Source organism: Tachypleus tridentatus, chromosome 13 (genome assembly GCF_004210375.1).
Source record: "Tachypleus tridentatus isolate NWPU-2018 chromosome 13, ASM421037v1, whole genome shotgun sequence".
Taxonomy (NCBI): domain Eukaryota; kingdom Metazoa; phylum Arthropoda; class Merostomata; order Xiphosura; family Limulidae; genus Tachypleus; species Tachypleus tridentatus.
The window spans coordinates 84,094,948-84,107,767 of NC_134837.1; the positions used below are offsets into that span (position 1 = coordinate 84,094,948).

The window sequence follows — 12,820 nt, forward strand, 5'->3', positions numbered from 1 at the left end:
TAGTTAAAAGAGATATTCTAAAACACACATAGGCCGGGAATGACCAAGTGGTTAGGGCACTCGACTCGTAATTTGAGGGTCGCGAGTTTGAATCTCCGTCAGACTAAACATCCTCGCCGCGGGAGCTTTATAATGTGACGGTCAATTCCACTATTTTTTGGTAAAAGAGTAGCCCAAGAGTTGGCGGTGGGTAGTGATGACTAGCTATCTTCCTTCTAGTCTTATACTGATAAATCACGGACGGCTAGCTTTGCGGAAAATTAAAAAAAAAACAAAGCACATAGCAGGGATCAAGCACACTTCTATGAATAAATTAAAAGGTGAAATTATCCATATAATTAAAGGCGTATTTAATTTTTGTGACCACTGAAAATAGAAGTACGGCTTACTCTGAAGTCTATTTTTTGCTTTCTAAGAGACGTTAAAATATTTGGCTTGCAATATACCGATGTTGTGGATAGAAAAAGTATTTTTACAATCTTCGAGAGTAATTCAAATGGAGAGAGAATTAATAATAAATCTTAGTTTCATAGAGTTGCAAAGACGTGCAGAGGAAGTATTTGCTAGTTTATTTATATCATATGGTAGCTCCTAAAATGGTACTATTAACCCCGAAGAAGGTACCAGACCGCCTGAAGGAGTTACCTATTTTAACCACTCGCACTTCTACACAGTAGTGTGTTGTTTGCTAGTTAGTAGACGCTAAAATGATGTTATGTAAAGGACACTTAACGTTACAGGTATTATTATTGTTGATTTAAATGCACCCTGATGGGACATAAACCAATTTAGGCTTGACACAAAGAGAAAAGTAGCTAATATTGGCTCTTAAAAGTTTTCAAGATTCATAACTTAATATTCTTCAGGATTTGTAACATCTAATTTTGGAACACTGAGTAAAGTTGCTACGTTTTCCTTTAAAAATTCTATTATAAAATCTTATCGACACAGACTTCATAAACGTGGATAATCTACATAAAACTAAAAATCGTAATGAAAATCAACCAAGAATCTGATGCTGGATGAGACTAGTGGGTTCTAATTTCTTTTAAAATGTTTAATGATACAGCCCAAACTATAGAAAACAGTAACGCATTCTAAAAATATATTTTCACATTAATCGATTTTACTTATTTAAGCATGCCGCATATCGAAACAGGAAAATACTGTAAAACATTTTAGTATCAAAGAAAGTCTAAACATATTTCCGAAATATTTTATTCGTACTGAAATAAGAATCTCCGAAACAATTTGTTTGTTAAAAAAATAAAAATTCCGACATAATTAACATATTGGTTTAAATTTCACGTAAAGCTACACGAGGGGCATCTGCGCTAGCAGTCCCTTATTTAATAGTAAAAAAATTAGAGGGAAGACAGTTAGTCATCACTACCCACTGTTGCCAACTCTTGGGCTATTCTTTTTTTAACAACGACTAGTGGGACTGACCGTAACATTATAACGACCTCACGACTGAAAAGGCGAGTATGTTTGATGTGACGGAGATTCGAACCCACGACCCTCAGATTCTGAGTAGAGAGCCCTAACCACGTGGACATGCTATGTCAGTCTCCTATTGAAAATGATTTTCTAAACAATTCACTTATTAAAAACAACTCACAAAACTTACTTATTACTGTTGGGTGTTTATCTTTGAAGCAACCTCATTGTTCTTGTTGTCAACAACAACAACAACAAATCTCAATTTTACTGCCGTCACTAGGTAATACAAAATAATGAGAAAGATTTTATTTAAAATGTTCATATTTATTTCACGTTCGCTTTTAAATGTGAAGTACTTTACATAAATGACACGAAAACAAGCTACAAATCAAGAAATAACTACTTAGATTTCTTTACTTTGATTTCTCATATTGTAAACTGATTTTTTAAAAATAAAAGTGAGTAATCTGGAAATTTTAGTTACGAAAGTGTAAAACGCATGTACACAAGTATTTTGTATAATTGTAAAAGGTCACAAAGAAGTGCCCAATTCACCATTGTATGGGCTACGTTTTTTTAATATGGGCTTGGTCATTAGCAAATAACCCAAAATAGTCTAAAAAAACCTTATAATGCAATAACTATAGCCCTGGTGAGTAAACAAGGCACTAAACAGCAAGGTAGTTAAATCACACAACTCAATAATAAGTTTCAAGTTAATTGTAGTGGAACTTTTGCGGAAGATAGAAATAAGGAATATATTATAATAATTTTAAGGGTTATTTTTCTACTTCCCAATGAACATGCAAGGCACAAAGAAGTCGTTCGTCTTACTTATACTTAAAGACTAGTCTGCACTACGGAAACTTCTTGGAGACTGATAAGCTCCAAACCGTTAACCATTACAAGTCAATCTTTAACTATATCTTGACGTTCCCGAAGGAAATGAAAGTAGGTTTGATTGGAGAATGGATTAATATGCCTGTTGAATGATTCAATGCCTTTCTGATCCTTGGCAAATTAAATATTTGCTCTCTTGAAGCTGCTCTGTAGTCCAGAGCTTGAATAAATTGTTTTTATGAACGGAAAGATTGAAAGAATGGTTTGTTGGACGCAGAAAGTTCACATCCAAAACTACTATTCGTTGTTTGACGTCAGTTATGTAAAGAGTAGCTTCAAACGAAACCAGTTGGCGGTGGGTGATAATGATTAACTGTCATTTCCTCCATTCTTACACTGCTAAATTAGGGACGGCTAGTACAGATAGCTCTCGTGTAGCTTTGCCCGAAATTTTATAACGCTCCCACAATTGAAAAAGCGAGCATGTTTAGTGCGACGGAGATTCGAACCCGCGACCCTCAGATTACCTGTTGAACGCCTTAACCCACTTGGCCATTCAGGGCCTACACGCGCTTTGTAGCGGATTTCTTTAGTCTGATATTGTGTTTCAAAATAACTTTCACGTCAATTTGAGTATAACAAAAGTTACATAATTCTTTCAACTGTTTTATGATAAGGAAGCTCTTTCTTCAAAGTTATTTCATTAATTTTTTTTACAAAACTTGTTTCTTATTCTATACTTTATTTTCGAGATACCTGACAATGTCTTCAAGTAAACACTACTTTAGGAATGTAAATGTTTTAGTTGTTACCATTCTAAAGCTCTTTGTGTTTCATTGGTCTGTTGAATATTAGTGACCAAAATGTTAAATTCACTAGGTAACTAACAGACTTTCGTCTAGAGAGGTAGACCCATCATTGACCTTATATTAGTTTTTTTGACTGGTACATTTGGAAAAATTGAGTTTTTCTGCTAACAATTGACCTGCTTTTGAGCGAACTTAGTATTAGTTTAAAAAGGTAAGAGGAATACCAGGAAAGATTTGTTCATTATGAGGTATTATGGAAAATATGTTTAGATTGTCTTATACAGTTTCATGCGATCTTTTAGGATCACTACTTAATACCAAGTGTAAGCTTCAGATGTTGAAATGTGTGTGCACGCGCGTGCAAGCACGTTTGCATGTGATGGTACTTTTTGAGTCACTCCATTACGCTGACGTTCTTGGCTTGTCCAAAGAAAGAAGTATGGTAAATACGTTTTCTTTTAGCTTTTGAAACTCTTGTCAGCTAAGCTGCCATTGACAACAGAATACATATATGCATCCTCAAGGAACTCGAGTATTTTGAAGAAAAGTTACGGTTCATTCATTCTTGGAAAATTTATATATACTTCACGTATAGTACTGCGACCTCTATCAATCTATAAACATATTACTGAAAATACATATATTTATACTGTCGCACATTGCAGGCCGTCGCAGAATGCATTCAGAGTTGTCGGGAACTTACCTGAAGATATGGATAGCATGCTTTATCAGTTGTTATTACTTGTAGAAGCGGAAACAATGCCACAGGAAGTAATGCTGTCACCGCTAGGGGGAGAGGCTCTGTCATCCAGTAGACAGCCATCAATATTACTACATAGGCACACCTAGCCTCCTGCAATATTCAGATACAAGAAATATAATTTTTATGGGTAATTTAAAATATAAAACTGCATTATAAGTCTCTAAATTAGTTTTTCAGAAATAGTATCCCATAAAAAAACTTTATTTTAATGCCATCGTGAACATAATCGATGAAAAGCAAGATAATTTAACATACAACATGTAGTTCATAAATGTTGTAAATACTCAAGTGTTGCTTTTCATGTTAGGAAAAACTATAAAATATGTTTCAATATTCACTATCAGCCCGGCATGGTCAGGTGGTTAAGGTGCTCGACTCGTAATTTGAGGGGCGCGGGTTCGAATCCCCCAGCGCACCAAACATGCTCGCTTTTTCAGTCGTGGGGTGTTATAATGTGACGGTCAATCCCCCCATTCGTTGGTAAAAGAGTAGCCCAAAGGTTGACGGTGGGTGGTGGTAACTAACTGTTTTCCCTCTAGTCTTACATTGCTAAATTAGGGACGGCTAACACAGATAGTCATCGTGTTATATCAGTAATATACAGGGACGTATTGACAAATAGGGAACTTTTTAAGCAACGTGAAACAAGTTTTTTGTGTGTTTTGTTTTAACGAGAAGGGCAGTATTGGAGGAGACTACGGGAATTGTTGGCTATCTTTGGTACACCTAGGGTGCGGATTCTTAACCGGTGGTCCATGGAAGAACTTCATGGGGTTCATGAACCTGTGGCAAAAATCCATTTTCTAAACCTGAAGATGACCTAAAATGGTCGAAACGTTGTTCTCTCCTTATCAGAAAAAGTGTTAATACCTATATCAGCCGTTCTGAGATACATTTTTATTTCAAGTCGGTTTCTCGTCATCAAGAAAAATCCATTTTCTCCTTCATTATTTTGTGTGTATGTGTGCGCGTATGTTCTATGTATATTTTTTTTGGGGAGGGTTCTAGAGATTTCAACTTAGATTCTCAAAGGGTCCGTGATGCAAAAATGGTTAAGATACACTGACATATGGTAAAAAAAAAACCACATGAGCAAACATATCCTCTTTTATTCCCATTCATTTGGTCTTATAAACATTTTTACTATTTAAATATAAACAACGAATTATATATGTATTTAATAGCATACAAATGTTTTGTTTTTTGAGCTATAAAGACCTGCAAGTCTCTGTGTGCATTTCATTTTAATTCTGAAAGCTACCCTCTCCTCAGTAACTAGCAGCAAGCAATTGTTGACTTTGTTTTTTTGACATAGAGAAAAGGACACTTTGAGGACACAAGTGCAGGAAGGCAGGGGATTGAGTCCCCACAGCCACTATCATTTGCACGTCACTGCCAATAGCAGTGTCAAAAACTTGCCTATAAGGCCATATCTATAAGTCTCTGAAAACGTTTCTAGGTTTACACTGGTATGAAGAATTTCACTATATGGTTACATTTTTATTTTATCAAGCAACCTACAAGTTTAACTATATCAACTGAGCAAGCTAGATAATATTATATTTAGTTACTTAGAACTGCTACTGAAGTTTCACTTTGTTCGCTTAGTTCAGTTGGAATTTACTCGCATGAGGACATTTTTTTAAAGATTGAAATAAAGTATACAAGTTTCAATGAACTGTTTCAATATATCACGACGCATATGTTGAATTTTGATTGATTGTTTCTGAGAAAAGCCACACTGGGCTATCTTCTGTGTCTACCACAAGGAATCGTACCTCAGATTTTAGCGTTGTAAGTCTATAGATCTATCGCTGTTCCATTGGAAGACAATATAGTAATTTATTTAATTACGTTATCTAATACAGTTCACTCTAATTTTATGATCATTCTGACAAATGCAATTAAATGAAAATTATAAGGGAAAGGAGGCGTGTGACATTCGTTATGTCGGTAAGCAAAAACAGGAGTTCGAATCCAGTTAAGTATCTGTTTTAGCTGCTTGAAAAAATGTAATTACTGTCATGAATAATACTAATCTTGTTTTCAACAGATATAGCCAAAGGAAGTAAAATCCATATAAAAAAAGGTTATTCAAAAAATAAAAAACAGCTTTGCTTGATCCATGGACGAATTATTATTCGAACATGCAAGCTAAACATCATGACAACACATGAGTAAATTGTTATATAAACCTGATTATAACAATTATACAGTAAATTATGAGAAATCAGTAAATGAACAAATAACATTGGCTGTGTACTCAATTTCGTAAACAGTTTTATATGTGTATACATACACATAATTGTTGACATTAATGCAATTTTTTCATCAATTATTTTTTTCAAAATTAATTCATCAAAGCACTTTTCGTAAATTATTAACAGCTTTATACTGTATAATAAGATTCAACTACTGCTAATTCTAAACTTGTAATAAATAATTGATTCAAATAATAATCAATTATACTTAAAAATATTACGATAAATGTTGAAAAATATAAAAGAAAAACTCGAGAATCTAATTTATTTATAATTGTTTTGCATTACTACGTGCCCTCCGCTAGTACAGCGGTATGTGTACAGATTTACAACGCTAAAATCAGGGGTTCGATTCCCCTCGGGGGGCTCAGCAGATAACCCGATGTGGCTTTGCTATAAGAAAAAAACACACACACACTAATTGCTATGCAAGCCTTCTTATTGTTATGCCCTTTTTATGGATAACTTTCCGTTATTTCTAGAGTTCAGAAGTTGTTCGGAGATTACAATAACGTAAAATGATGCCAAGTTATTCTAATCCAACACATATATCACAAGAATACAACATGTAAAATAAAGTAAGAAAAAATTGTTTAAATCATATATTTTACACCGCGTAGGAATTGTTCAATGAAATTGCTATTAAAGCTGCATAGATTAAGTCAAACTATTTTTTTGCTGGTTTTCTAAACCCTAATTTATTGCCTAAAAACATTTTCAGTGAGCAGGTCATCAATTAAAGAGTAAAAAGTAGAAAGCTTGGCATTCCAAGTTTTAAGTTCCAAGTGATAAGACAACAGACTAATGTTAGCTCGTTGACTAAACTTCTTTTGCATATATTTGTAGTTTGCTTTTTACATCTGCAGTGAGAAAGCAATACTTTATAACTCGTTTTCTTTGTTCTCATCTACTTCAAAAACAGATGGCAGATTTTTGTACATAGCATCTGTAAAGAACGTGTCCAAGATGAATCAGAAATCAATTTCTGACCTTTCACGTATATGATATTTTCAAACAAGCTACAATTTAGTTTAAAAAAATGTTTTAGGTGTGGAATTAATAGACGTGTTGGTAAATCGTTAAGTGTAATTGATAAACAACAACGTTGGAAAGACATTTCGAATCAGTCTTCTCTGTCAATTGACACTTACTACAGCCACGTGGTTCATGCTTTATCTGATTTTAGTGTTAAAATACGATATGGATAATGGGCCCGGAATTTAAAGTATATAGCTTTACTTCATGTACCTTTCTCGTTGTCATATGCTGCTCTTAGGTTACGGTTGCTTTTCATATCTGTAATACTCTCATAAATAATGAGTGGGTTTTAAATCAAGTTCATTAAGAGCTATAACAAACCAATTCCAGAATCAGAAACATTGTCCTTATATTCACTTGTAAATTAAAAACCATGGATAGTAGATTATTTCCATTCAAATTATTTTAGTCGTAATGAAAACGGTATTAAGAAGATGAAATATTTGACTCCTGGTAAACCAAGATAATTTTTTTTGTGGAAAGGAAAAGTCCAGAGTTTTGTAAAGCGCAATTTTTTACTAGGTTGGCTTGGGTTTGTTTTGGATGTCGCGCAAAGCTACACGAGGGATATCTGTGCTAGCCGTCCCTAATTTATCAGTGTAAGACTTGAAGAAAGGCAGCTAGTCATCACCATTCACCGCCAACTCTTGGGCTACTCTTTTACCAATAAATAGTGAGATTGACCGTAACATTATAATGCTCCTACGGCTGAAAGGGCGAGCATTTTGGGTGTAACGGGGATTCGAACCCGCGACCCTCAGATTACGAGTCGAACTCCTTAACCATCTACCTATGCCGGGTCTTTTTACGCGGAAGTTCCACAAAGAATAAACTTAAACAAAGAATAACATTAACTAAAAACTATTTAAAGAGTTACATATGAAACGATTAAAAACTAGAGGGCTACTTGGTAGAGCGCATACTTTCGCCACGCAGCATCGATCATATTCGGCTTTCAAAACATATGAAAATGTATTCTTATGTCTGTTGTTGTCAATGAACACGGGCCATTTTTGGCTGGTAGGACAGTGAAGAACAATATTATACAAACGTCCACCACGTTTCATCAAGATCATATCATTTTCGATTGAGTTACAGTGAAAAAATAGTGTAAAAACGGGTTCTCCTTTAACAAATTGAGATTTTTTTTTAATTTTCTCTGACCTTGATACTCCATAAGCTAATCACTTTTAAACTGGAGCGTAGCCAAAATGTATACAAATTTTCGTTCAAATCCATTCAGTCGTTTTCGATAAATCTTGTTAACAGACACACATTCATAGATACAAACACACATAGGTGAAAACAAACTCTCACCTCTGGCGACAGATTCGTGAAAATTAATTATTGCGCTTTTTTTAAGAATATTAAAAAATTAAAGAGACTGGCATGTATTTCAATACATTATATTGAGTGACATTAACTGATTGTTTTAACGTAAGATGACACCTAATATGAAACGGAGTCAGTTTTATTATTATTGTTCCATTATGCTTTGTTATTTGAAAAAAAAAAAAATGACGTAAATATTATATGCCAGATAGTAGAATATATTTGAACCTCAATGCAAACATATATGCATGTAAGTATATATACTTACACACATATGCATATTTAGATTATAAACTCATAAGGAAAAGTCTGCACGTTACTTGTTTGTTTGTTTATTGAATATCGTGCAAAGCTACACGAGGGTTACCTGCACTAGCCGTCCCTAATTTATACTAGAGGGAAGGCACCTTGGGCTACTCTACTTCTTTACCAACGAATAGTGGAATTGACCGTAACATTATAATGTACCAACGATTGAAAGGGTGTATGTTTAGTGTGACAGGGATCCGAACCTGTGACCCTCAGATTATGGAGTCGAGTGCCCTAACCATGCCGAGCCAGCATACATTACTAGAGGGGTTATTTGTAGCAATTATTAAGCAAAAGACGCCGAACATTTTTTGAATAATAACCTTGCCATTTTTTATCCACATTAGCCAGTCATAATTTGTACTTGTGTTTTTTTTTTGTAATAAAATATTTGGTGATGTTTCTATTGTACATCACTTGATCAATCATATCATTCGGAATTTTAAAATTACAATGTTCTGTATAATAACGAAACAACTTAAACAGTTACAGCAGCCATCAAGAGACATGAATTACATTTTGAGCACTTTACCGTTTCATTATTTTTAATTCTATTTTCACCCCAAAAGATTTTGACACTTTTTTTTTTGCTTTTATGAGTTAGTATTTTTTTTTCCTGTAGCCCAAGAGTTGGCGGTGGGTAGTGATGACTAGCTGCCTTCCCTCTAGAGTCTAGTCTTACATTGTTAAATTAGGGACGGCTAGTGCAGATAACCCTCGTGTAGCTTTGCGCGAAATTCAAAACAAACCAAACCAAAATTTTTTTCCTTGAGGGTTTGACGCAGATGGAAATTATGTTATATTCTTTTCTAAATATCTTTTAACACCATGCGAAACATGAACCATAGAACATAAAAGTGAACGTATACAAATGGAAATTATGTTCACCGACTAATGTGAAAGCGATCTTTAAGGCGTATCTCATGTATCTCAGACATTAGTATACAATATAACAAAGAAGTATCTACGTCTGGAAACAAGAGGTATATTGAGTCACTAAAATAAGGATACTAGTCTTGTGTGTTTTTCTTATAGCAAAGCCACATCGGGCTATCTGCTGAGCTCACCGAGAGGAGTCGAACCCCTGATTTTAGCGTTGTAAATCCGTAGACTTACCCGCTGTACTAGCGGGTGGCGAGCTTTAAAGGCAAATATTTATTATGGAAATATTTTAAAACTAGAAGTATGGATGGTTAATTGAGATTTTATTAACTGTTTGTGTTTTACTCGTTCAAACCTTACAAGACTTGAAGAACGTTTTATTGTAAACACAACACATCAGCATTTTTACTCATCTCACTTTCTAGTTAAATGATCATTTAACCAATTCCGGTTCTGATGTCATAGAAAAATAAAGTTTATAATGTATTATCAGTCTATTAAAGTTATATTTTGATACATGTATAATTAAAAAAAAAACATCACTGTAAAGTAGAACATGTTTGTTTTTTCTTATTAGGCTAACAAAACATATATTTTGTAAGCTCCCACTACATCCTGCATTGAAAAGATAGAAAATGACCTGTAAATTCACCCAAAGAGAGTTATGTTTGATTGTGTAAAAAAAAAAAAACTTATAGTTTTGTACTGCTTCATATGTTTTTGAGTGAAAATAAATAAGAAAAGAAGATTAGATTAAGATGTTAATTTAAGACAAATAAACTAAAGTTATGATGTGAAACTTATAAAGTGTGACCTGATGTTGTTTATACATTTATTGGATGCCTGGCATGACATAGTAGTTAGGGTACTCCATTGGCAATCTGAGCGTCTTGGGTTAAAATCCCGTCATCAAACACTCTCATTCTTTCAGCTTTGGGGGAGTTATAATGTTACGATTAATTACATTATTTTTTGGTAACGAGTAGCTGAAGACCTGGCGGTGGTAATGACAACTAGCTGTTTTTCATCTAGTCTTTTACTTTAAAATTAGGGACAAATATCGCATGTAAACAAAAAATAAGTACTTCATGAAATTTATATTACATAGTTTATTAAACATAATTATGTCGTACAGAGAATAGTTTTTATTGAAGCATCGCTAGCTTAATTTTTACGAGTTGCAACGTCTCTTACTTGTATTTACGTAGTTGTTGCATACGCGCTAACAAAAAATTTAAAGAAAAAAATTTATATACGTGGTTAAAAAACTAAAGTTTTCACGGAAGTGAATGGGTTTTGATATATTCGATTATTTATACTTGTCTTTCTACTTATATTCTTTCTCATTATTATATAAGAACTAGCGTACAGCGCGTCAAAAATGACGGGACAAGTACTACCGTCCTAACCCATACTATACCATAACTTCACATTTCAAAGCTAAGAGAAATAAATAAATTTTGTGAAATCAAACTATCAACAAAGAGGCAGAAAAGTGCAGTTCAGAGAAGTCGAACATCGGTGGAGGTCTTTTGTGATCCGATAAAAATTAAGATAATTCATGAAATGAATTCGTGGCGTAACCATAGAATAATCATTGGTAAAAATAAGTTAGATTAATGACTTCTAATATATAGAAAAGCACGTTCCAACAATCGCTTTTGCGTCATGTTGCTTAGCAACAAAAGTATAACCTAATATTATTAGTTTATGTATTGAAAGTATGAAATGAAATATATTACAACAAATTGGAAAAATATTTTTTGATTTCTTAATTTATAGTGTCCGTTGATTAAAAATATACATAATTTAAAACTATTATTATTGAAACCCTTAATAGCTAAATTTAAAAACTATTTAAGTTTTTAAAAAATTGGCCCGGCATGACCAGGTGGGTTAAGGCGTTCGACTCGTAATCTGAGGGTCTCGGGTTCGAATCCCCGTCGCACCAAACATGCTCGCCTTTTCAGCCGTAGGGGCGTTATAATGTGACGGTCAATCCCACTATTCGTTGGTAAAAGTGTAGCCCAAGAGTTGGCGGTGGATGTTGATGACTAGTTGCCTTTCCTCTAGTCTTACACTGCTAAATTAGGGACGGCTAGCGTAGATAGCCCTCGTGTAACTTTGTGCGAAATTCAAAAAAACAAACAAAACACGTTTAAAATTCAATCGATATTTTTCGTTTAATGATAAACTTAATGCATTTTCCGCTAGACTAGATGATCCAACATTACCACTTTAGGATTATTCTACCAACACTCGCTTCACTTATAAGGTTTCAGTGATCCCTTACACCCCGTCACCCAAATCATATTTTGCAGACAGTAATCGAATTGTTCTATCTAGATAAATACATTTTGGGTGGCTTTTATTATAATAATTTGAGAAATCAAGCGCGTCGTGACATGACACATGGGCTTTTATTTTAAATAGGTTAGATTGTATTCGGTTATTGTATTTTTTACATTAAACTTTTTCCTAACTGTGTAATTTGCTGTAAACCGTTTAGTTGACATTGTTACGTACATTAGATATTACAATTTCGAATAGCCAGAAATGTTAATTTGAATTCAGACGTTAATTAGATGTAGGCATGTATGAAATTTATGATATTTGTCAATAAGATTGATGCACACAAAAATAAATTCTAACATACAAACAACAATATAATTTAGAATAACGGTTATTACAAATAGTGGTTTACACAAAAAGAGTTTTACAAACTTAAAACAATACTGAGTCTTCTATCAGGCCTGGAAGAGTTTATTGACGGTTCACGAGGCGCAAATTTATTTTATGTTGATACACAGATAAACTTCACTGACGAGACTGCTAACTGGCTCTATTTTTCACACGTGTGTTTTTTCCCGACGGAAATATTTAATACTAACATCTAAATTTAATTTACTGAAGTCTGTAAAGTTCGAAATCTATAAACGTTTCTGGTAAAATACCTGTAGTTTTGTGAGTAATAAGCGTTTATCACAGTTATAGCTTTCGAGGTTTATAGTATACTGACTTTAACCAGCTAACAATATTATTATTGTGCCACCTGGCGCGTCGATTTATTATCTTTAGGTGAAGTTCTCGAAAGTTCAGTAGGCAACAATGTAAAACATATGTTGTTGATTCGTACGCTCGAG

At 33.9% G+C, this 12,820-nt stretch overlaps 1 protein-coding gene across 2 annotated transcripts in view; it reads right to left on the reverse strand.

Moving 5' to 3' along the window:
- Positions 1-12,820, reverse strand: part of LOC143238313 (Na(+)/citrate cotransporter-like) — a 69,537-nt gene that overhangs the window by 35,812 nt on the left and 20,905 nt on the right. For both annotated transcript variants that reach the window (XM_076478414.1, XM_076478415.1), the window contains exon 2: positions 3,796-3,945. In XM_076478414.1, coding sequence (XP_076334529.1) covers positions 3,796-3,945 — 150 coding nt within the window. The remainder of the gene's footprint in view (positions 1-3,795; positions 3,946-12,820) is intronic.